Source organism: Mobula hypostoma, chromosome 28 (assembly GCF_963921235.1).
Source record: "Mobula hypostoma chromosome 28, sMobHyp1.1, whole genome shotgun sequence".
NCBI lineage: Eukaryota > Metazoa > Chordata > Chondrichthyes > Myliobatiformes > Myliobatidae > Mobula > Mobula hypostoma.
The window spans coordinates 11394806-11420165 of record NC_086124.1 but is presented as its reverse complement, the minus strand read 5'-3'; the positions used below and the strand labels follow the sequence as shown (position 1 = coordinate 11420165).

The 25360-nt window shown below is 41.9% G+C and overlaps 1 protein-coding gene across 3 annotated transcripts in view; it reads left to right on the top strand.

Annotated features, from left to right (window-relative positions):
- si:ch211-15d5.11 (nuclear receptor coactivator 7) overlaps positions 1 to 25360 on the top strand; it is a 110314-nt gene that overhangs the window by 20256 nt on the left and 64698 nt on the right. For 2 of the 3 annotated variants that reach the window (XM_063034678.1, XM_063034679.1), the window contains 7 exons: positions 413 to 592; positions 7320 to 7390; positions 8198 to 8305; positions 9396 to 9509; positions 13145 to 13282; positions 14425 to 14609; positions 21898 to 22667. In XM_063034678.1, coding sequence (XP_062890748.1) covers positions 478 to 592; positions 7320 to 7390; positions 8198 to 8305; positions 9396 to 9509; positions 13145 to 13282; positions 14425 to 14609; positions 21898 to 22667 — 1501 coding nt within the window. In that variant the 5' untranslated portion in view covers positions 413 to 477. Of the gene's footprint in view, positions 1 to 412; positions 593 to 7319; positions 7391 to 7436; positions 7589 to 8197; positions 8306 to 9395; positions 9510 to 13144; positions 13283 to 14424; positions 14610 to 21897; positions 22668 to 25360 lie in introns of those variants that run through there. The other variant, XM_063034680.1, reaches the window with a different exon arrangement.

The window sequence follows — 25360 nt, the reverse complement described above, 5'->3', positions numbered from 1 at the left end:
AACATGAGGGGAAACTTCTTCACTCAGAGGATCGTGAGAGTGTGGAATATGCTTCCAGAGCAAGTGGTGCATGCAAGCTCAATTTCAGCATTTAAGAGAAATTTGGACAGGTATATGGATAGCATAGGTATGGAGGGCTATGGTCTGGGTTCAGGTCAATGGGACTAGATAGTTTAATAGGTTCAACACAGACTGGATGGACCAAAGGGCCTGTTTCTATACCGTACTTTTCTATAACTCTAATAAATCTACTTAATTACTTTAAGTTTACAACTCAGCATCAGAAATTTCAAAGAACCTTCAAGGTATCTCTTCTATCGTGCGGACAGGCCGGCATTTGTAAGGTTTATGGTGGGCGTGTATGGACAGAATCTGCTGAAAGAGTTTTAATTGAATAATTTCTTTCCACAAGATCAAAGAAGAAAATTGAGCAAATTGAAGTCACCTCAATAGTCTCCAGGGATTGAGCACAGAAACATGGAGATGGCCTCCATAACAAACAAAGCAGCTGTGTTTAATAGTGCACAGTCCACACCAGTAACGGATCCATCAGGAAGACAGAAAACTGATCTTCAACAACTCCATACAATAGGTAATTTTTAAAAATATATTTGCTCGTGAGTATTCACGTTAGTATGTGGAATTTACTATATCTTTAGGAACAAAATAGTCGTTAAAGGGAACAAAATAGTTATTTCACACAACTTCTGCCGTATCTTTTTGAAGATATTGACTCCAATATCCTCCTCATCTTCAAGGAAATAACATTTTTTTTTAAATTACCTTACCAGGCTCCTTTGACTTTGGCTTACATTCTAGCACAGTCTGATTGTGAAACAAAGGCCACTCTCGTGCTAGAGTAAAATTTAGTTTTGTTGTTTAAATCGACCTCACCAGCTCTGGGGCATGTGTCCTTGATGCAGATGGCTGTATCAAGAAACAAAATGTATTGGGTCAGGTGGTGTTGCGTTTTGCTTGACCTCCTCCCCTTGTTACCTTTCTTTCCCCAATCCCCTCCCCTCATCTCCCCCTTTCTCCCACTCTCCCTCTTCCCTCATTTCCCCACTTCCTGCACTCTGCAATACCACAATATCCGCCAATCTGAAATCTACCAGGCTGGGGAAAATAAATCTACCCCTTTAAAGTCAATGTCTATGTGTTTATTAGTTGAGGCTTGGACATTAGGAAAACTCCCAGATCACTATCTTGTCTGCTAGTAATCAAACAAGGAGCAAGAGTAAAGTAAGACACTTATTTACGGGGCTCTCACTAAAGAGAAGAAACTGTGCGTGGTTCCTGTTCCTAATTTCATCTCTGCTATGTTTCTGGGTGAGAATAAGATCAGGTCTGGATGTCCTTCATGAAAATTTCTCATGACAACTTGAGCAAGGTAATGGGAGTAAATTTTGCTGATGAAGCTACACTCTGTTGAGAAGGTATTTACTTTTGAAGAGAAGGGTAATTGGATGTTTAAAAATTATTTGAAAATGATTAAATTATCATTTGAAATGCTGCTGTAGTTGTTATGTTGTTCCTGTTATGCTGCACCTGGCTTTAGAATTAGAATCAGGTTTAATAGTGCAAAAATAGAAATAAAAGGTAGTGAGGTCGTGTTCATAGTTCAATGTCCATTCAGAAATTGGATGGCAGAGGGGAAGAAGCTGTTCCTAAATCACTGAGTGTGTGCCTTCAGGCTCCTGTACCTCCTTCCTGATGGTAGCAATAAGAACAAGGAATGACCTGGGTGATGGGGGATCCTTAATAATAGATGCTGCCTTTTTCAGGCATCGCTCCTTTAAAATGTCTTGAATTTTATGGCGGTTAGTGCCCATGATGGAGCTGGATGAGTTACAACTCTCTGCAGCTTATTTTAACTGAGGATTCCCAACCCTGTTTATTCCATTTATCCCTACCATTAACTGAGGGGTCCATGGACACCAGATTTGGAACCCCTGCTTTAAAGTTTCAATCGTAAGTTGTATTTACAACCTGCAAAAATTGACTACCCTAGAACCAGTGATTAAAGGACATTCTCTTATTTATCGATGAGTGACTGTAGCCCACAGGTAACCTGATCATTTGCTCTTGTCAGAATGGTAGTACAATAACGACACAAAATACAAGAGACAGCAGATGCTGGAATTGGAAGCAGAAAACAAAATTTTGGGGGAACTCAGTGGGTCAGACAACACCTGCAGAGAGAAGAGAGCACGCAACATTTTGGGCCAGGAATCTGAAACGGAATCCGCCCCCCCCCCACGCCATGGATGCTGCCTATACTGTTGTGTACATATATTGGTTTATTAAGTATTCGTGTTTGTTTAAACAATTAATTAAAGGTTATATGTAAAAATGCATTAATTGAATACATCACCACACTACCACATAAAATGGGTGCGCCTCGCTTAAAGTAAAGACGAAGTTACACCCACATTTCGAAACATAAAAACATAGTTTCTTGTCCCACATTTCTTGGCCACGTGTCTTCCTTTGAATTAATTTATTGTTTTGAAGGTATAAAGCATCGAGAATGGGGTAACGTCTTCCCTGACCAAGGGAATCACTCTGCTTAGCAGGTGAGACTTGTGGCTGTGAAACAATCGCAGGACTTCCATGTCGTAAATGACATGATCCATTTGACACCAAATGCACATAATGGTGTCAAATCCAATGTAATGATAAGTTAAAATGATCAAAGTTCAATGTACATTTAATATCAGAGAATGTATTCAGTATACAACCTGAAATTCATGCTCTTCACAGACATCCATGAGACAAAGAAACTCAAAGAACGATAAAAACATCGAAGCCCTGAAGCTGCTCCCTTTGCACAAGCATCAGCAAAAAGCATCGACCACCCACTCCACCCCCACACCCCCAACCAACCTTGCAAGCAGTAGCAGAAACCCCAAACAGTCCATTGATCCACAGTCCATCAAACTACAGTCCACAAACCAGCACTTTGGTATTTCAAACAAGTGAAGATCTGCAGATGCTGAAAATCCAAGCTACACACACAAAATGCACAGACAGACTCTCTCCTCTCTCTCTCTCCCCCCCACCCCCCCCCCGTCTCTCTTCCCGTCTCTCTCACCCCCTCCAGCCGAGAGGTTGGTACAACAATGAGAGCAGAGACCAGCAACTCACTGTCCCAATGTTACAATCTTCTGCAAATCCCCTGTCTCAGGCATGAACAGGTTCACATTCTTCATTGAAAGAGAGAGGGAATCGCTCGAGTACATAAAAAGATTACAAAAAGTGGTCGTTGTAAAAGCAGTAAGTTTACTCATAAACTGAAACACCAACTGCAAGTACTGGAGATCTAAAGTACTGCAGTCAGTGAAGATCTGTGACGAGAGAAACAGAGCTACTGTTTCAGATTGAACTTTTATCCGAACTGTTTAATTAGTGTCATCTCTCTGGCTATACATGTTCATACAGTATATCCAGAATCACTGAAACTTGAATTACAAACAATCCTCTATTAAAGGCAGCCTTTAGAAGTGTTAATTTTTAGAAGTACATTCACCAACCAGAGAATGACTGGAGTCCATTTATTGTTAGAAATAGACATAGACATAGACATACTTTATTGATCCCGAGGGAAATTGGGTTTCGTTACAGCTGCACCAACCAAGAATAGAGCATAAATATAGAAATACAAAACCACAAACAATCAAACAACAATATGCAAACTATGTCAGATGGAAATAGGTCCAGGACCAGCCCATTGGCTCAGGGTGTCTGACCCTCCACGGGAGGAGCTGCAAAGTTCAATGGCCACAGGCAAGAACAACCTCCCATGACGTCCAGTGTTGCATCTCGGTGGAATATGGCCAGAGTCCAACAGCAAAAAGTTCAATATCCAGGCTACAAACACGTTCCTTGATTGTAATATGACCAGGATTGCACCATCTGTTGTTAATCAGAACAGCAAGCCCCCCTCCTTTACACTTACCGCTCTCAGTGCACTTCCGGTCAGCCCGTTGTTGCTCCTCTCCGCGCCCTGTGGCGCATCGGCCCGAATTGCTAACTCAACCCAGCACAGATGGAAAGCGTGCAAGGAGTTGGGCTGATTCGAACCCCAGGCCCACTTGCCCCAAAGTCTGGTGAGGATGCAACTAAATCACCAGACAGCTTGAAGTCCATTTCTAAAGCCTGCCTAATCCCTTGTGTTTACCGTTCATGCTCTTGTTTGATTTTGGAAGTCTTACCTAGAAAAGGACAGAAATATGTATTACAAGAAGAATTTCACAAATGAAATTTGTTAGGATACCTGAACCTTGAATAGAGCTACGCACAAACAGGTCAATTCACGTCAATTGCAAAGTTTGTGTGTTCCTGCAAGTTCTCATCATTTTAATCAGAGATTCCCAACCTGGGATCCACTGATTCCTCGTCTAACAGTTAGGGTCCGTGGCATAAAAAAGGCTGGAAACCCCTGATCTGAATGAAGAAAAGTCAATCTAATATTTCTTTCAAAAGCCAGTTTTTAAACATTTTTGTGGGATCCTTATGGCACTAGTAAAATTAATTTCACGTGTGCATTTTTACCTTTCCAAAATTATTCTCTTGAGGGCTGATAAGTTATTGAGTTAGATACATAAAGGAGATCGTTTTACCCCAATGATTTACTGTCCACATTTCCGACTCAGAACATGTCGGAATTAACATCATACTTTCTGACTCAACTGGGTAAAACTTCTCTCTGATTTTAATCAGACTACAAAAGGAAGGATTTGCAATGGGAATGGAAATATTTGAGGGCTTAAATTGACATTAATGATTTGACAATTCTTTAGGCCATTTGGCCCCTCGAGTTTGCTCCTGCCATTTCATCATGGCTGATCCATTTTCACTCTCATCCGAATCTTCTGCCTTCTCATATCCCTTCATTCACTGACTAATCAAGACTCTATCAACCACTACTTAAATATACCCAATAACTTGGCCTCCACAACCACCTGTGGCAATGAATTCCAGAGATTCACCATTCTCTGGCTGAAGAAATTCCTCCTTATCTCCATTCCAAAAGGAGCCCCTCTATTCTGAGCTGTGTCCTCTGGTCTTAGACTCTCCCATCATAAGAAACATCCTCATCACATCTATTCTATCAAGGCTTTTCACCATTCAGTAGGTTTCAATGAGGTCTGCCTGCATTCTTCTGAATTCTAGTGAATACAGGCCCAGAACAATTAAATACTCTTCATATGACAAGCCGTTCAATCTTGGAATCATTTTTGTGAACCTCCTTTGAACCCTCTTCAGTTTCAGCACATCCTTTCTTAGCTAAGGGGCCCCAAACTGCTCACAGTACTCTAAGTGAGGCCTCACCAGTGCTTTATAAAGCCTCGACATTACATCCTTGTTTATATATTCTAGCCCTCTTGAAATGAATGCTAACATTACATTTGCCTTCCTCATCACCAACTCAACCTGCAAGCTAACCTTTAGGGAATCCTGCACAAGGACTCCCAAGTCCCTTTGCACCTCAGACTTTTGAATTTTCTCTCCATTTAGAAAACAGTCTACCCTTTTACTTCTTCTACCAAAGTGCATGACCACACACTTCTCAACACTATTTTCCATCTGCCACTTCTTTGTCCATTCTCCTAATCTGTCTAAGTCCTTCTACACTTCCTCAAAACTAGCTGTCCCTCCACCTCTCTTTGTATCATCCGTAAACTTGGCCACAAAGCCATCAATTCCATCATCCATCATTTACTAATCAGCTTTTCACTAGAAAATATGCAAATTATCCTGGCAGGTCATAGCTACTGAGAATGCTCAGATGCCTATGGAACACGGTCTGGACCAGAGCCTTGTAAGATGAGTTCACTGACTGAATGGGCCTGCCCATAGTGACTGAATGGCTGGTATGAGTGCAGATGTGTTGTGTGAGCATGGGATATCTCTTTTATAGAGCTGCGACCACTCACCTAGTTTAACTGCTGGAATTGGATTACATATTGGAATCCTCCAAACTCACGATGGTTCTGTCAAAACTTTAGTACCACCAAAGTGACCTAACAAAGCAGTCCATAAACACAAGAGATTCTGCAGATGCTGGAAATCTTGAGCAACACACACAAAATGCTTGAGGAACTCAGCAAGCCCGGCAGAATCTATGGAGAAGAACATGCAGTTGACTTTTCTTCATAAGACATGCTCTCTAACCCAAGCAGAATCCTGGTAAATCTCCTCAGTACCCTCTCCAAAGATTTACTAGGATGTTGCCATGGTTAGAAAGCATTAAATATGAGGAGAGGTTAAGCAAGCTAGGGCTTTTCTTTTTGGAGTGGTGGAGGAATAGAGACAATTTGATAGAGGTGTGTAGGCTAATGGCTAATACCTGAGGGCATCAGTTCAAATTTACTTTGAACTTTGAACTCTAAGGTGAGCAGAGGAAAGTTTAAGGGAGATGTCAGAGGTAGTTTTTTTTTACACAGGAAGTGGTAAGTACCTGGTTGGAATATTAGGTTCATTTAAGAGACTCTTAGATAGGCACAGTATATAGGGTAATGTAATGGGTGACAGACAACAGATGTTCATAATAAAAAATGTTTTACATAATTCACATACATCATCATTGAGTTGTGTTCACTTTAAGAAATGGTGTCTGATGTAATGTCGTCAGTGTAAGGTGACTGCTTTTGGTTTGTTGAAAATGGAAGTAAAGGGCTGCGGCTTTTGTTCAGCACTTAAAATGAATCTTGCATGTTTTATTCACAAAATCCCATAGGTACATGCATGAAAGAAAAATGGAGGATTGTGGACTGTTATATTTCTGATCCTTAGGGTTCTTCCCGGAGTCAGAAATGGCAACCAGTCTTAATTCCAAGATTTCAGTTTACTTTAGAATACGAACAAACATAATAAAGAGCCAAGAAATGGTTCTAAGAGGTGAAATAATGCTAATGAGTTTAAGACAAAGGAATAAAAGATGGTGCTTATGAAAAATCTATCACTTTTATATATAAGAAAATTCCTTAGATAGAAATGAATGAATTAATATGCTACATAATTAAAACAATTACATCGTATGGGTAATATTCTAATACTTAGCCAATGAAAACTGAGAAAGGTAATAAACTGTTAGTTTAGCTGCTATACCGCTTTCTACCAGTGAGTGTGAAAAATACATGAGTTTGTTAAAAAGAACAAATCTTATACAAGTATTACTTTAAAAAACAGCGGTTTCCAACAGAGCTATGTGGGAGGGAAGGGTAGATTGACCTTGGAGTAGGTTAAAAGGTTAGCACAATATCATGGGCTCAAGGGCATGTACTTTACTATTTTTTATGTTCTATATCTTTCAGAAAATAAAAACGAGCAGAATAATAGTAGAAAACTAATCCAAGGGAAACTGGAAGGCACAATAGAATATAGAGTAAGTGTTCTCCAATTATATAATTTTATTTGTCTCTCTTTATAAGTGCATTAGAAATAGAGATACAAAGCAACACACACAAAATGCTGGAGGAACTCAGCAGGCCAGGCAGCATCTATGGGAAAGAATAAACAGTTGACGTTTCGGCCGAGACTCTTCATCAGAATTGGAAAAGAAATAAAACGTCAGAGTAAGAAGGTGAGGAGGAAGAAGTACAAGGTGGCAGGTGGCAGGTGACAGGTGAAACTGGCAGAGGGGGAGGGGTGAAGTAAAAAGCTGGGAAGTTGGTTGGTGAAAGAGATAAAGGGCTGGATAAGGGGGAATCTGATAAGAGAGGACAGAAGACCATAGAAGAATGGGAAGGGGGAGGAGCACCAGAGGGAGGTGATGGGCCGGTAAGGAGATAAGGAGAGGAAAACAACAATGGGGAATGGTTGGGGGGGGTGCAATTACCGGAAGATTGAGAAGTTGATGTTCATTCTGTCAGGTTAGAGGCTACCCAAATGGAATATAAGGTGTTCTGATGCTCCTCCAACCTGAATGTGCCCTCATCGTGGTCATCCATTTTAATACTACTTCCTATTCCTATTCCTATTCCGACATGTCAGCCTATAGTCTCCTCTATTGCCCCTTCCTTTCCAGTTCTGATGAAGGGTCTCAGCCCAAAACATCAACTGTTTACTCTTTTCCATAGATGCTGCCTCGCCTGCTGAGTTCCTCCAGCATCTTGTGTGTGTTGCTTTAGATTTCCAGCATCGGCAAAATTTCTCATGTTAGATATACAATGTGATTCTTTTTCCTTTATAGGCAGGAATGGAGGATACTCTCTGCAGCATAGCCCTGAAGTTCAACAGCACACCAAATAAACTGGTTCATCTAAACAAGCTCTACTCACAAAGTATTGTCCCTGGGCAGGTATGTGCATTGCTAAGTCTCCACTATCAGATGTATAATGGCTGCATCATGGCCTGGTATGGGAACACCAATGCCTTTGAACAGAAAATCCTACAAAAGATAATGGATTCAGCCCAGTACATCACGGGTAAAGCCCTCCCAAGCACTGAGCACATCTACATGAAACGCTGTCAAAAGAAAGCAGCGTCCATCACCAAAGACCCCCACCACCCAGGCCATGCTCTCTTCTCACTGCTGCCATCAGGTAGAAGGTACAAGAGCCTCAGGACTCACACCACCAGGTTCAAGAACAGTTACTACCCCTCAACCATCAGACTCTTGAACAAAAGGGGATAACGACACTGATCTATTAAGATGTTCCCACAACCATTGGTGTCACTTTATGGACTCTTTGTCTTATAATTTCATACTCTCATTTTTTATGCTATTTATTTATATTTGGATTTGCACCGTTTGTTGTCTTCTGCACTCTGGTTGATCTTTCATTGATCCTGTTGTAGTTACTATTCTGTAGATTTGCTGAGTATACCTGCAGGGAAAAAGAGTCTCAGGGTTGTATGTGGTAATATATACAGTATGTACTCTGATAATAAAATTGACTTTGAACTTTGATCAAATGTTGGAAAGATAATAGAGGCCAAATGGTATAAAATGGAAATCCCATTATGTACAGTACATTTCATAGAACATAGAATAGTACGGCACAGTACAGGCCCTTCGGCCCACAATGTTGTGCTGACCTTCAAACCCTGCCTCCCATATAAGCCCCCACCTTAGATTCCTCCATATACCTGTCTAGTAGTCTCTTAAACTTCACTAGTGTATCTGCCTCCACCACTGACTCAGGCAGTGCATTCCACGCACCAACCACTCTCTGAGTAAAAAACCTTCCTCTAATATCCCCCTTGAACTTCCCACCCCTTACCTTAAAGCCATGTCCTTTTGTATTGAGCAGTGGTGCCCTGTCTTGCTTGTCTTGAATAGAAAATTGACAAGGATGTTGCATTTACACCTACTTCAGATCTGGATCAGTGGCGAAGCAATGTTATGCCTAAGTGAACAAACTCTGAATAATTTTTTCCCCCTGCAGCGGTTGTACATTCCTTTTCCTGTCACTGCACAGAGTGAAGACAGCCCCTTGTCCTCAAGTCCAACCCATTCTCTAAGTCTGTCTTCATCCGACGCTGAATACGACAAACTCTTGGTAAGTGGTGCTGATTAATTTCCTGTATCCCTCCCCCCACTCACCTGGCTTTCACGCAGGCCTCCCTAAAAATAATCATTTAATTTCTCTTAGTGGATGGAGTTAGAAAGATACCTTGCAAAATTTGAACAGACAATGGAAATGGAAATGGTAGGTGAGGAGAAACAGAAAGCTTGTCAATTTTTAAAAATAGAAACAGAATATATTTAATTTGGGAAAATACATGAAGTGTTACTAGCCCTAGAGTCACAATAAGAAAACTGATAGTACCAATGAAATAGAGCCCAAATTATTATATACCCTGATATAAAAAGTTAATACTTGTAATATTAATACAGTAGATTCCAGTTAAATTGAGCCTTCGGTTAATCAGGACATCACTTATTTGGGACAACTTGTAAAGAACAAAGGCTAATTGAGAAAATAACCAGGATTCCTTTCAGTTATTGAGCCAGCGTGCTGGTTAATTGGAGCAGGGAACTGTTGCCAAACAGCTAACTAGCATCAGTCATGTGCATTTACATAGCCGTTAGACAGTTCGCTGTGCTTAGAGCGAACAGGTTTTAAATGGTGTCTGTTATGTGCACTCTGTTCAAAAAGTAGTGATTTTTGTCACTAGTAGTTGGCAAGAAATGAGCAGTAAGACGAATCGGAACTATTTTGTTCACCATGGTTTCAAGCATTCAGGCTTGGAAGTGCCAGAAACGGTCAGGAGTAAAAATGGAAACAATTTCACTACTACAACAAGATAGGAACCATGAAGAATCTGAAGGTATCAATAGTTGTCTTGAATATTAAAATGAAAATGAAATGAATCATCGATAGCATTGTATAAAGGCCAATGTTACTGTGTGTTGTTACTCAGTTTGTCTTTTTTATACCTTTTTAACTATTTCCATGAAACTTTGGCTAATTGCAGCCAAAATGTACTGATTCTGATGTGTCCCAGTTAACTAGAATCCGCTGTATATAGTTACAATAATACTACCTTCAGACAGGATGTAGATATTTGGGGTAACTGCAGAGGCAGTAACATTATGAGGGCCAATTTGAAGGTAAAGAGGTTAGCTTTATTTGTCACGTGTACATAGAAACACTTCCATGGTAATAGATGAAAGGGACTGGGGGGGGGGAAGTATTTATTTGTTTATTTTTTTTATTGGTAGAAGAAATCAATATCCATGCCATCAGGTTAGAGGCTACCCAGACAGAATATAAGGTGTTACTCCTCCAACCTGAAGGAAAAGGACGTGTTTATACACTACCATTCATGCCTGCTGCCAATAAAGGACCATTTTATAGGTTGGAATTTTAAAAAAACACAGCAGTCAATTTTCCTACAGTAAGGTACAATGATCAGCAGTTTGAAAATGACAAAATCATCTGTTTTATGTTGATCGAGGGTTAAATAATAGCCAACATGAAATACTGTATTTGTGCAATCCAGAGGTTTGAAAGTCAGTAATGAAATGTAAAAATTGGTGGTTACAGCTGTTCCAAGACCAAAGGAACAAAGAAAAAAGAAATGCAGAATTTACTTCCTCTCTCATCTCCACCCAGGGCCCCAAACAGTCCTTCCAGGTGAGGCAAGTTTGCTGGGTTTGTCTATTGTGTCCAGCACTCCTGATGTGGCCTCCTTGACGTTGGTGAGACACATTGAAAATAGGAGGACCATTTGGTCGAGCACCTCCACTGAATCTGCCACGAGCGGGACTTCCCAGTGGACAAACATTTCAATTCCCGTTCCCGTTTCAACATGTCGATCCATGGCCTCCTCTTGTGCCACAATGAGGCCACCCTCAGAGTGGAGGAGCAACACCTTGTATTCTGTCTGGTTACCTCCACCCCGATGGCATGAATGTCAATTTCTCCTTCTGGTGAAAAAAATAAAAAATAAATAACAATAAAACTTTCCCACCCTCCCCTGTTCTTCTATTTCCCCACTCTAGCCTCTTCTCACCTGCCTATCACTTCCCCTGGGTCCCCTCCTCCTTCTCTTTCTCCTACTGTCCACTGCCCTCTCCTATCATATTCCTTCCTCTCCAGCCCTTTACTTTTCCCACCTACCTGGCCTCACCTTCTATCTAGAGTCCTTCCTGTTCCCCCCCGCCCAACCTTTTTTTATTTTGGCATCTTTCCCCTTCCTTTCCAGTCCTGAGGAAAGGTCTTGGCCTGAAACGTCAACTATTTAATCATTTCCATTGATGCTACCTGACCTGCTGAGTTCCTCCAGCATTTTGTGTGTGTTGCTTTGGATACAATGCATACCTTTCAGAGTATTTTCTGTTCGCACTGAAGTCTAAAGGTGGCACTATTTATCCATGGTGTTATTTGTACAAAGAAAAGGTGGTAGAGATCCCATAGATGTAAAATACTGCAGATGCTGAAATCTGGAACATCAAACAGATATTGGAGGAAGTCAGTGGATCTGTGGATGGACATGGGTGGCCAATGTGCATAATCCAACTTTTGTCTATCCATTTTCCTCCACAGATTTTGCCTGACCCACTGAGTGCCTTCAGTACCTTGTTTGTTGTTAGATTATCTTGACAAGTGTAGGTGTTTATCTTCTTCTTATTGGAAATAAACCTCAAGCCAATGTGTTAGCAGTCATAACCACACAGCTATTTTGACAACAGATTGGCCATTTTTAGCCTAGGTAATATGTAAAAGTGGAAAAGGCCCAAGCACAGACCTTCAGATCAGCTTTCACCTGGGAAAATGACATGCATTTGTACTTGCAAGACCTACTTTTGGGTTAATCTGTGGTGAAGTGTAGAAAACATGGCTGCCAGCTTTCTCCCAGTGAGGTCTGAGAATGAATATCCCCATGATCCACCATCACCACGAAGTATTTTTTAAAATATGCATTCTGTTGTTGGAATGATTAAATTCCAAAGCTATGTGTTTCAAACATATGGGAGAACTAATGGGTGTGTTTCTCATATCTGCTCATGACATAGAAGGAGGCTGTTTAGCCCATTCTGTCTGTGCTAGTTCTCAGAGAAATCCTACCAGTTCAATTGCCCAGGCTTAGTGCCTTGTACATTATTCTTTCTCACACAGCCAAGAGTTACCTCCAGTTCTCCTACCACTTACCTACACAGAGAGTATTTTTAGTGATCATTTAACCTACCTTTCGGATGTGGGATGAGGCCCACACAGTCACAAGGAGAACATATGAACTCCACACACAATCTCGCTCTCTCTCTGTCTCCCTCACTCTATTCCTTTCTCACACCCTCATTCCCTCCCTTTCTCACTCTCACTCACTCCCTCTCTTCCTCCCTCTCTCCACCCCTCTCTCCCCCCTTTCTCCCCACTCTCTCCCCCTCACTGACTCCCTCTCTCAATCACTCCCTCCCTCCCTCTCACTCTCCCTCTGCCTCCCTCATTCCCTCTCACTCACTCTCCCTCCCTCTCTCTCACTCTCTCTCAAACACTCTCACTCTTACATTCTCACTTACTCATTCTCTCTCATCCTCATACACTCTGTCTCACACTCTCTCTCTCTCACACACACACACACACACACACCCCGACAAAGTCCAGGATTGAACCTGGTTCGTTAGAACAGTATGGCAGCAGCACGACCATTGACTCATTGTACTAACAATCATTCTGTGAATTTTCAGGATGCTGATTCTGCAGAAATGTCCAGTGTGCAGTGGTGCGGCTCACAGATTGTCAGCTCCTCAGGTCAAATCAGGGCTGAAATCCCTACTTCCGAAAGATTCCTAAAAATCTGTTGCAAGTATTTCACAGACAGAAAGGTAAAATCTTTTAATTATAACAACAGAACTAACTTTAAAAAGGTATCCCTCTTTAACATTCTGAAAGTTATAGGCATGTAACAGCCAGAAAATATTCCGCATACTTTACACAAAATGGTTTCATCACTGATTCGTATTTATTGAAGTGACAGTATTAGGGCATGGGAGGCTGTCTCCTGGACAGCACCTGTTCCAGAATATGTGCTGGTATAACTTCACCTGCATTATCTTTATTGAAATCACACCTGAGTGCAGGCATATTACTCTAGAAGTGCACAGAGAGTCTTACAGGGAAGTGATAGATGTTGAAAATAAGAAGAAAATTGACCATTTCACAAGATTGACATTTCTCTGCTATGCGTTATCTTCAGGGCCTATCTTCTAATATCATCTTAGGATCGTTATCTGAGTGAACCTATTAAACAGCAAGAATGGGACTTGGCTTAAAGGGAATATTTGCATAAAATGATAATTCTGTCTGTAAATTTGAAAAGGATTTTTTTGTTTCAGAAGTATAAATAAACTATTTTAATGGTCAAATGATGTAATAACAAAATAGTTTCACAGCAATCCTAGTACAGAAGAGTGCATGCCATGCTCTCTTCTTGCTGCTGCCATCAGGTAGAAGGTACAGGAGCCTCAGGACTCTCACCACTAGGTTCAGGAACAGTTACTACCCTCAACTGTCAGGCTCTTGAAGCAAAGGGGATAACTTCACTTGTCCCATTGTTGAAATATTCCAACAACCTATGGACTCACTTTCAGGGACTCTTCATATCATGTTCTTGATATTTTTGTTTATTAATTTATTTATTAATTATTATAATTTTTGGTATTTGCAGTGTGCTGTATTTTGCACCCTGGTTGAACCCCCAAATTGGTGCAGTCTTTCATTGATTCTATTATGTTTATTATTCTATTATGGTTTTATTGAGTACATCCACAAGAAAATTAATCTCAGGGTTGTATATGATGACATATATATGGTACGTTGATGATAAATTTACTTTGAACTTTAGTATCAAGCTGTCAAAGATAAATGATTTATATTATAGGCTACGATGTTTTGAGTCCCTTAACAAAATACTGTGATACTGGTCAGTAATCTCTCATTGTGTTTGCACTGTGTGATCTGTTTGCAGGGTGTTGTAATGGGAATCCTGTATGTCACTCCAAAAAAGATCTTTTTTGACCCATACAAATCCCATCCTCTGATCATTGAAAATGGCTGTGAAGATTACTTCTTTTCCTGCAGCACACAATCAATTATTTCAGCTGAATCTCACAAAGACATCTCGCAAATGAAGCTCTACACATCTTCTCCCTTGTGAGTATAATTTAAAATCACTCATTTGGAACCATTGTGTTTATTTAAATTTATCTTTGTCCATTCACTTGCAGGACACAAGGACCTTTGGCAGGAACAGCCTTTATTGTGCATCCCTAATTTTCCGTGAATAGGAGTGAGCTGTCTTCCTGACCACAGACAACTATGTGGTGAAAGCCCTCCCACAGTGTTGTTAAGTACTGGATTGTGGGAGTATGACCCAGCATGACGAAAGAGCAAAGTGTACTATATCCCCAGATCAATTGCTCTAATCTTCCAGGATGTATGAATCATGACTATGTCAAGGAAACTTGGCACCCTCCAGCAATGCATCTTGTGGCCACACTGCGCAGTAGCTGAAACGTTCTCACATGTAGCGACCCCTGCCCTTGTATTATCCCACAAGAGTAAGATATCCTCCACAGCAATTAAATTTTTAGGCCTAAATTGGACAATTTAAAATTTACTATGCTGTGGATGTCGATATAGTAATTGTATAATAGAATATACTGTGTATATATAGAAACGTAGAAAACATACAGCGCAATACAGGCCCTTCAGCCCACAAAGCTGTGCCAAACATGTCCCTATCTTAGAACTACCTAGGCTTTGCCCATAGCCCTCTATTTTTCTAAACTCCATGTAGCCATCCAGGAGTCTCTTAAAAGACCCTATCGTTTCTGCCTCCACCAGCGCCGCCGGCAGCCCATTCCACGCACTCACCACTCTCTGCATAAAAAAACTTACCCCGACATCTCCTCTGCACCTACTTCCAAGCACCTTAAAACTAAGCCCTCTCGTGCTAGCCAATTCAGCCCTGGGGAAAAGCCTCTGACTATCCACACGATCGATGCCTCTCATTATCTTGTACACCTCTATCAAGTCACCTCTCATCCTCTGTCACTCCAAGGAGAAAAGGCCGAGTTCTCTCAACCTATTCTTATAAGGCATGCTCCCCAATACAGGCAACATCCTTGTAAATCTCCTCTGCACCGTATGACTCAAGTAATATGTTGTATATTTGAGTTGAGGTGCATTCTACATTGAGTTGGAGCTTATAGCTAAGCAGGGAAGAATGTACTGTATTACTTCAGTAATATTTGAGTAATATAGTAAATATTGTTTGATAAAGCATTTTTTACTTACATAATTCATAATGGGTTTTATGTAAAAAGTATGTGAATGACATACATCATTATGCCCCCACATCGTATGTAGCACCTCACTAAAGAAAAACTACGTAGGCAAATTATCTTGGGCTCCTGTGGTTTTCTTTTGATTTATTTTTGAGTTAAAAGCATAACAGTGGCAATGAGGAAGTTTTAAAACAAACCCGAGACAACTACCTACCTATTGAAGCTCAACATGTTTTTCTTTGGGAGGGAAGAGAGAGAGAGAGACGATAGAGTTTTTTTAAGCGCAGATTTTCCTCTAGTATTTTGTGTGTATTGCTTTGGATTTCCAGCTTCTGCACATTTTCTCTTGAAGGGGAGTCCTTTTCAGCTTACATGGCTGAATTGAAGAAATTTCCCGAGCATTATGAGTTCAGTGTTGGGCTTAATGATGTGCTGAGAGATTAATTCGTTTGTGCAATCTTACAAGAACGCATTCAAAAACACAAAACCTAAACGGAGTACAACTCACGTTTAAAAGAACAGCTGAAATCACTGTATCAATGGAAACAGCAGCCAGAGATGCAATTGAGTTACAGTCAGAAATGAAAGTGAGTGTGAACAAAATCCAGCCTGGCCAAACAATTGTTTTATCGTTGTAGCAGGGGCTCACATGTACCAGACCAAAGCTGAATTAAAGGTGAAGCTTGCAGAAAATGCAACAAAGTAAAACATATACAAAAAGCATGTTGGGCAGGCAAAATTAAACAGGCTGCACAGGGAAGAGAAAAAGATAAAAAGTCAAGTTGCAGTTTCAAAATGAGCACTAACTTGCATGCTGTTGATGAAAAATACAATAATGACGAGAGTGACACAGGACAGGGTAGCCTTGAGACTTAAAATATCTCTAACAAGAGATATGCAGAATGGCTTCCACCAGAGCATGAAAGGCAAATTAATTAAAATGGAATTGGACACAGGCTTGGCTGTTTCAGTCATTCCACAAAATGAGTCTGAAGGACATTTCAAAGATACTGAACTGAAGTCTGCAGATATCGAACTAAGAACGTATAATGGAGAATAGATAACTCCTGTGGGGATGATATTCAGTGAAATACAACAACCAACAAACCACATTGGGTTTGTATGTGGTAAAAACAGGAGGCCCAGCATTGTGGGGCCGCAATTGGCTGAGACAACTACAACTCGATTGGCGATCCATCCACCATTTGCATGCCACATCTCTCCAATAGGGTGAACTGAAAGCAAATTAAGGAAGGTACACCCAAGTTTTACAGAGCCCGCCTGGTTCCTAATACCATCCATGATAAAGTAGTCAGTGAGCAAGGTCGCATGGAAACTGAGTGGAGCCCATGGACAAGTTTGAGTGGAGCCTGTGGTCCCAGTAGCCAAGAAGGATGTGTTTGTCAGGATCTGTGGTGATTTTAAACTCAGTACTGAAAGTAGATCAATACCCTCTACTGAGATAGAAATATCTTTGCAAACTTTTCTGGAGGGAAACACTTCAGCAAAGTGACTTAGCTGAGGCTGACCCGCAGATGGAGATGAAAGCAGGGTCCAAAGTGTTGCTCACCATAAGTACTCACAAAGGGCTTTATCGGTATAATAGGCTTATTTTTGGAGTAGCTTCTGCACCTACATTCTGTCAGAGAATTATGGTCTAGGCAGCGCAGGCACTCAGTATTGACTGGATGACATCATTGTTAGCAGTGAGAATGACAAGGAACATCTCCAAAACCTCAAGACTGTGTTGAAAAGAATAGCAGATTATGCGCTCAGAGTATGATGTGACAAGCGTAAAGCCTTTAATCATCACTTAGTGTGGTCACACCATTGACACACAAGTTTTACACAAATGTGGTGAGAAAACTCGGGCAGTGGCGGATGCCTCAAGGCTAAAGAATGAGTCACAGTTGCAGTCCTTTTTAGGATTTGTCAATTACTATAACAAGTTCCTGCCAGACCTGGCTACTGTGCTCCACCCCTTGAACTCAATACTACAGATCAGGAAGAAATGGCAATGGACAAAGCAGTGTTAGGTAGCTTTCCAAAATACGTGGGAAATGGTGAGGTCAGATTCTGTACTCACACATTATGACTCATATCGTCCAGTGAAGCTTTGCAGTGGTGCCTCACCTTATGGTACAGGTGCAGTCATGTCACATGCTATGAGTGATGGAAGTGGACGCCACATAGCCTTCACATCGCGTTCCCGTACTGCTGCAGGGAAAAATTACGCATATTGACATAAAGGCTTTTGAGTCTGGTTTGGGGTGTAAAATGTTTCAACTACTACGTGTATGGGAGAAAGTTACCTTCATTACTGATCATCAACCACTGGTGTCCGTTTTTAGTCCACAGAAAGATGTTCCACTAACGACAGCAGCACGAATGCAGAGATGAACTCTGTTTCTTGGAGGATACAAATACAAGATCAAATTCAAGAGGATATCTAATCATGGAAGTGCTGATGGGTTGTCCCGTTTACTGTTGGAAAAGGAAATACCTGAAAAATTCTCAAAAGAGGACACTCCTCTTGACATATTCTCCCTAATGCAAATCAAACGTCTCCCTATTACGGCAGAGATGATCCAAAGGGAAACCAGAAAAGACCTACACTGTCTTAGGTCTACGGGCAACCCAAAATTGCTGGAATGTGCAGCTGAAATTCTAGTTCTCCCATTTTTATCAGTGCTGGAATGAACTTCCCTTTGACGGGGGTTGCCGTATGTAGGAATTAGGAATTGTTGTATCATCCAAGCTGAAGTCTAAAGTGTTGGAGGACCTACATGCCAGTCATCCAGGTGTGGTCAAAATGTAAGTGTTGGCTCGAAGCTTTGTCTGCTGGCTTGGGATAGATCAGCAGATCGCGCAGCCCGCCACACACTATTCAGGATGCCAGCACATCCAGAAGATGACAAGAGCAGTGCCTCTCCATCCCTGGGAATGGCCTGCATTGCCCTAGCAGAGGATTCATGTGGGTTTTGCTAGGCCGTTCATGGGCACAACTTTCCTGATAGTTGTGGATGGAGTTACAAAGTGGCCAGAAATGTTCCAAATAGCCTCCACTATAGCCTCTCACAGTAGCGAAGTGTTGGGAAGCCTTTTATTAAGGATTGGTATTCTAGAACAGCGGTCCCCAACCACCGGGCTGTGGACCGGTACCGGGCCGCAAGGAAATTATATGAGTCAGCTACACCTTTCCTCATTCCCTGTCATGCACTGTTGAACCTGAACATAGGGTTGCCAACTGTCCCATATTAGCCGGGACATCCCATATATTGGACTGCCCTTGTCCCGTATTTCCCCTGCTAAGGTACAGCGTTCCTATGAAACCTTTCGTGCCGAAATGGCATGAAGTGAAGAAGCAATTACTATTAATTTATATGGGAAAAATTTTTGAGCGTTTCCATACCCAAAAAATAACCTAGCAAATAACACAAAAAACCTAAAATAACACTAACATATAGTAAAAGCAGGAATGATATGATAAATACACAGCCTATAAAAAGTAGAAATATATGTATAGTATAGTCGGGAAGATTAAGCGAAAACCGATTTATGGGAAAAAATCAGCACGTACACGCATGCGCACATCATGCATGCACGGACAGGTGCCCGCGCAAGGCTTCATGGTCATAGTAGTCTTTCCTGGGGTAAACACAAATGTCCTGGGATTTAACTGCTACTTTTGTCCCTTATTTGGGAGTGAGAAAGTTGGCAACACTAACTGTAAAAGACATGTTGAGGTGAGTTTAACCCTATCTGAACACCCCCCCCCCCCCCGGGGTCGGGGGGTCCGCAAGAATATTGTCAATATTAAACTGGTCCGCGGTGCAAAAAAGGTTGGGGACCCCTGTTCTAGAACACTGAGTCACTAACAATGGACCACAGTTGGTTGCAGAACAGTTTCAGTCATTCCTAAATGTGAATGGAATAAGGCATATTACACCTGGCCCATACCACCCAGCTACAAATAACTTGGTAGAAAGGTTTGTCCAGCGTCTGAAGAACACACTGCGAGCAATTTCAGAAGAACACACTACGCTGACGCTGAAGCGGAAGCTGACCAAGTTCCTCTTTGCATATTGCAGTGCAACCCACTCGACAACCAACAACCCGCCAGCTGTGCTGTTCCAGGCTCACGCTAGGATCTCCTCAAGCCCAATCTCAGAAACAGTCTGCAGGACAAACAGCTGAGACAAATTGAGGGCTCCTCAAACAAGGAGGTTTGATGTTTCATTCCTGAATGATCAGTCCTTGTCTGGGACTACAGAGCTGATCAAAAGCGGGTACTCGGAAAGATTAAGGACAGAACTGGACCACTCTCCTACACAGTGGAGACTGAGCCTGATAGAGATGACATATCGATCAGTGGAGGAGAGCAGAGTCAATTGTTAGAGAAGAAATGTGTCCAGAGCTGTCAAAGTTACTTTCTGCAGACCTCCTACAGCCATCACAGAGAGCCCAGAACCTGTGAACATCCAAATTAATGTTTTTCACTGGGATGGCTGTACTGTATGTATGGAGCTGAGGACATACCAGGAAGTGAGCAGTGCTTGCCGTTAATTTTGGATTGCTCTGGTAACGATTCAGCACAATGCTCCTGGGGTTTATTGGGCAGTCACCTGCTGCTGCTGCTGCTTCTGCTCCTGACAGGTTTCCCAAGCATTTGGAAACAGTCCACAGCCATTGAAATCTAATCAGTGATAAAATCCCAGGTATGGTGGTTGTCCATCATTTCCGGCAACGACAGGAAACCTGTGTGGGAGAGTTTTTAAAGTGAAGAAGCCATTGCACTGGAGCAGTTCTTCTCTCTCGACCTCAGAACTCTGCTCCAGCGGTATGAACAAGCATCACAAACTAGGGTCTTCCTTGGTTGCAGTGGATGACCATGGCATCTTCTGTGCCTTGTTGTGCCCTTTTGTTCTCCACGGAGCATTGCAAAACTGCCTTTCTGGCCGTTGGATCTCACTGTAGATCTCACCCACCCAGTCCACCAGAGCTGACTTCAGGTGATGGGACAGGCATGTCCCTGTCTCACCGGGGTGTGAGGCCACCGGCTACACTCACTGGTTTAGCCTGCCCGTCGAAGCTGTGTACCGAGGTGTGGCCGCATGCAAACAGCTACTTGGAGCCACAGGTGACGACTGAGTGTCTGGTGGGGACCAAAGGTGAGTGAGCTGCCCCAGAATGGACACGACAAACCCCTTCACCAGAGGTGCTACCCCTGCCTGGACACCCTAATCTGAAGTATATAGCCTCCATATCTGACAATTACCACTCTGTCTCAGCATACAAGGTTTCTTGCGCAACCTTAAAACAAAATACAGCCAGAGTAAACTCAGAGTTGTGGTTCTTAGTATTTAGAATAGGTAAGGAATAGAATTTAAATTCATTCTAATGTATATTCATTGACCATTTTATTAATAGGTAACCTGTACACTTTGCTTATGCAAATATCTAATCAGCCAATCACGTGGCAACAACTCAATGCATAAATATGGGATTTTCATGCACAGCGGTCTCTACAGTTTACAGAGAATGATGCAAAAACCAAAACAAAAAAAATTCCAGTGAGCGGTAGTTCTGAGAGTGAAAATGCCTTGTTAATGAGAGGTCAAAGGAGAATGGCCAGACTGGTTCAAGCTGACAGGAAGGTGACAGTAATTCAAATAACCATGCTTTCCAACAGTGGTGTGCAGAAAAGCATCTCTGAATGCACATCACATCAAATCTTGAGGTAGATGGGCTACAGCAGCAGAAGACCACACTGGGCTCCACTCCTGTACCTAATTATGTGGCCAGTGAGTGTACTTGGTAGTCTCTGACTTAACTGTTAAACTCCACATTAAATAACTTCACTCTGCTTTGCCTGAATGGACATGAAGGTTCTTTATTTTAGACAGAGAGTGGTAAATCTGAGGAATTCGGTGCCACAGGTGACTGTGGAGGCCAAGTTATTGGGTGTATTTAATGCAGAGGTTGATAGTTTCTTGATTAGACAGGGCATGAAGGGATATGGGGAGAAGGCAGGAGATTGGGACTGAGGAGGAAAATGAATCAGCCATGACGAAATGGTGGAGCAGACTCAATTGGCCAAATGGCATAATTTTGCTCCTATATCTTATGGTCTTTTTCTGTCTCTCTTATAGAAGAAAAGTTCCTATCCAAAGTAAAGTACAACAGACAGGAAGAGAAACTGCAAACTCCAGCCAAAAGAAAAAACCTTATATCCTTACAGCAGCTCAGATCAAAGGCAAATCATGGCGTGCAGGGATCAAAGAAACTGATTTATTTTCCACCGACCAACAATCTAAAACTTTGACAAAATTTTCTGGCATCCCCTACTCCTGTCTAGATTCTGTTTGTCAGGTTAATATGAAATCGTGCAATGAGATGACGGAATTGCAGAAGAATGTACTGTGCGTGGACCTGAAAGAAAATGACAAAGCTGAGAATGAAGGTACAGTTCTCTTCACAAACAAAGGAAAATACAGAGGGAAAACTTCTATATCAGGGAACAAACGATGCGATTATTCTGAAAAGGTTACAAGAGAACGATTATTGGAACAAGAGGCAAATCCTGGCAGCAACCAGTATTTATCCCAGATATTGACAGAGGAGCAGTTGTGTAAGCAAAATAAGGGAGAGATGCTTTGTGATCCACTCAACAATACAGATGATAAAACTGCATCATTCTGCGAGATAAATCTATCAGATCAAGGGTGTAAATATCTGTGGTCTATGGTGGAGAAAGCAGGAGAGAAAAGGCTTTATACTGAAATGTCAAGCTTGAAGCCCGAAGAAGCTTGTTCTACCATAGACAAAGTCAAAGATGATCCATGTGGATTCTGTAATAAACAAGGTGTTAAATCAAATGATACATTACCCACATTGACAAGCAGACCTGGATTCCAACAAGGTAGGTGATAATTGCTACTGTTTTGGCAGTTTTTAACACCACCTTCATTTTTCCATCTTTGTATTTTTCTCCCAGATTTGTTTACTTGTACTTACTACCCATTACACCGCTGGCATTTAGGGCAGCAATGAAGGTCCTCCATCTTTGGTGATGTTCAGGGCTTCCTTCAGCATGTCAGTAGCTCGGTTTTTACCACTGTTAGTCGTGCAAGTCCCGGGTGGAGACTCAGGAATACCGTCACACTCAGATGTAGAAGGATTCTTCATTGCTGTTTCCATAACGATTGTGTTTTATCAGTCAGGGTTACTAGCCTTGATTGAACACCTGAACCTGGAGAACTGGCGGACCACTCTTAGTCTGGCCTCAACCCTTTGACCTGTTGGTATGCCGGGAGAGGTATATGTGACCCGACCAAGAGCCAGAGCACAAGGCCCTGGCTCCAGCCAACATAGCTCTCCCGGCTCATTAAGCCTCCAAATCACATCAAGGATGTGGTCCTCTTGGAGGTGTTTACTTGTGAAATCAATCCATTCCAAAAACTTCCAAGCTGAGAGAAGGCCGTTGCTTAGCTCTCAGTTCTTTCTCCCAAACGCTGTTCACAGACTCTAGGAATTGAGATCTAATGGTAAATGAATTTATTACTGTCACGGGTACTGTTAGTTAGTTAAACATGTCACCCCTTTAGGCCACTGACAGCAGCTCGCCAGAGTCTTCTGTCCTAGGCCAGTCTGGTGGTGCTCCTGGATGATAGAAGGTTGATTGGTCCTGGATTTTTATGGGTTAGCAGCTGTCAGCATCCATCTTCGAGGCAAAGATCCTTCCTGTCCTAGGAATGAGCTCCTTAGAGCATCTGTTGGCATTTCTGTGCATTTTAATGGAATGGGGTTGCTAGCCCCGCATCCAACCTGCTCCTGTCGCAGCCGGGCATGGGACTGTCCATGGCAGAGCAACATGACCTGAGGTACAGTGAAAATTGTGTTTTGCAATCCATCCATAAGGATCATTTCATTGAAATAATCCATTGAGGTGGAGGTGCTACAAGGGAAAACAATAATAGAATGCAGAATACCGTGGAGAACATTCTAACTGGATTCATCACTGTCTGCTATGGTGGGGGAGGTGGGTACAGCAACTGCACAGGATCGGAATAAGCTGCAGAAGGTTGAGAACTCAGTCAGTTCCATCATGGGCACTAGCCTCCATAGTATCCAGGACATCTTCAAGGAGTGATGCCTCAAAAAGGCAGCATCCATCATTAAGGATCCACATCACCCAGGAAATGCCCTGTTCTCATTGCTGCCATCAGAGAGGGAGAATAGGAGCCTGAAGGCACACACTCAATGAATTAGGAATAGCTTCTTGCCCTCTGCCATCTGATTTCTGAATGGACATTGAACCCATGAACACTGCCTCACTACTTTTTTTTTTGCCTTTCTGCACTACTTAATTAATTTGACTTCTTTTAATAAATATATATAATATCCATGTATGTGTATACATATATATGTGTGTGTGTATATATATATATATATATATATATATATATACACACACACACTATAATTTACAGTTTTTATATGTATTGCTATGTACTGCTGCTACATAACAACAAATTTTAATTTGTTGGTGGTATTAATTCAGATTCTGCCTCTCATAAAGTGTTACAGTTTCAGGGATGTGCATAGAGGTTATAACTTCCTTATTGGCAGAAGACATCTGGCCCCAGATCAGGACTTGGTTACAAGCAGGCCAGGACAGTAGTGTAGTGGTTAGTGTAGCACCTTACAGTGCCGGTGATCCGGGTTCAATACACGCCGCTGTATTTAAAGAGTTTGTACATTCTCTCCATGACTGTGTGGGTTTCCTCTGGGTGCCCTGGTTTCCTCCTGCTTTCCAAGGAGGATTATTGTGGACATGCTATGATGGCACCGGAAGCATGGCGACACTTGCAACACATCCTCACACTGTTGGTCGTTGACACAAAACTGTACGTTTTGATGTTTCGATGTACAGGTGACAAATAAAGCTAATTTTATTTCTTAACCTACAGTTAAATACCTGCGATAGCTGACAAAATGGTAAGTTCTCCCTTAACAGAAGGATGCTATGTCACTTTTTTGGTTTTTACCAATTCCAAACAACTTTTTTTGTGTGTGTGTGTGTGTGTGTGTGGTAATTTTCTCCTACCCTGCAAAGTGTCAGGACAATCAGATTGGCCCTGGCCACAAAGAACTGCTGTAACTCAGCTGCTCCCATAAGCGTGAGAGGTAGGTGTGGACATCACCACTCAGTCACTCGATTCCATGTGAACTCGTACTCTCCGGGATTCCCCACCATTATGCTGAGGAGGCCACCTCTCTGATCCTACACCAGTCGTGTCCCTCATAGGCTTGTAGACCCCGTTCATTTCAGTGAGGTTTATAACGGTGACAAGGTAGCATAGCTGTTAGTGTAACACTACCACAGTGCCGGTGACATGAATTCAATTTTTTAGTTGCTATTATATGTGATTTTGATCGGGGCGGGCTGGCTCTGTGGCCTGCAGTCAACAAATGGCACAGCACTAAATTGATTTTTATACTTTATGCTTTATTGTGGCCAAACAATTGGTACTAGAACGTACAATCATCACAGTGATATTTGATTCTGCGCTTCACACTCCCTGGATTACAAATATTAAATATTATAAATAT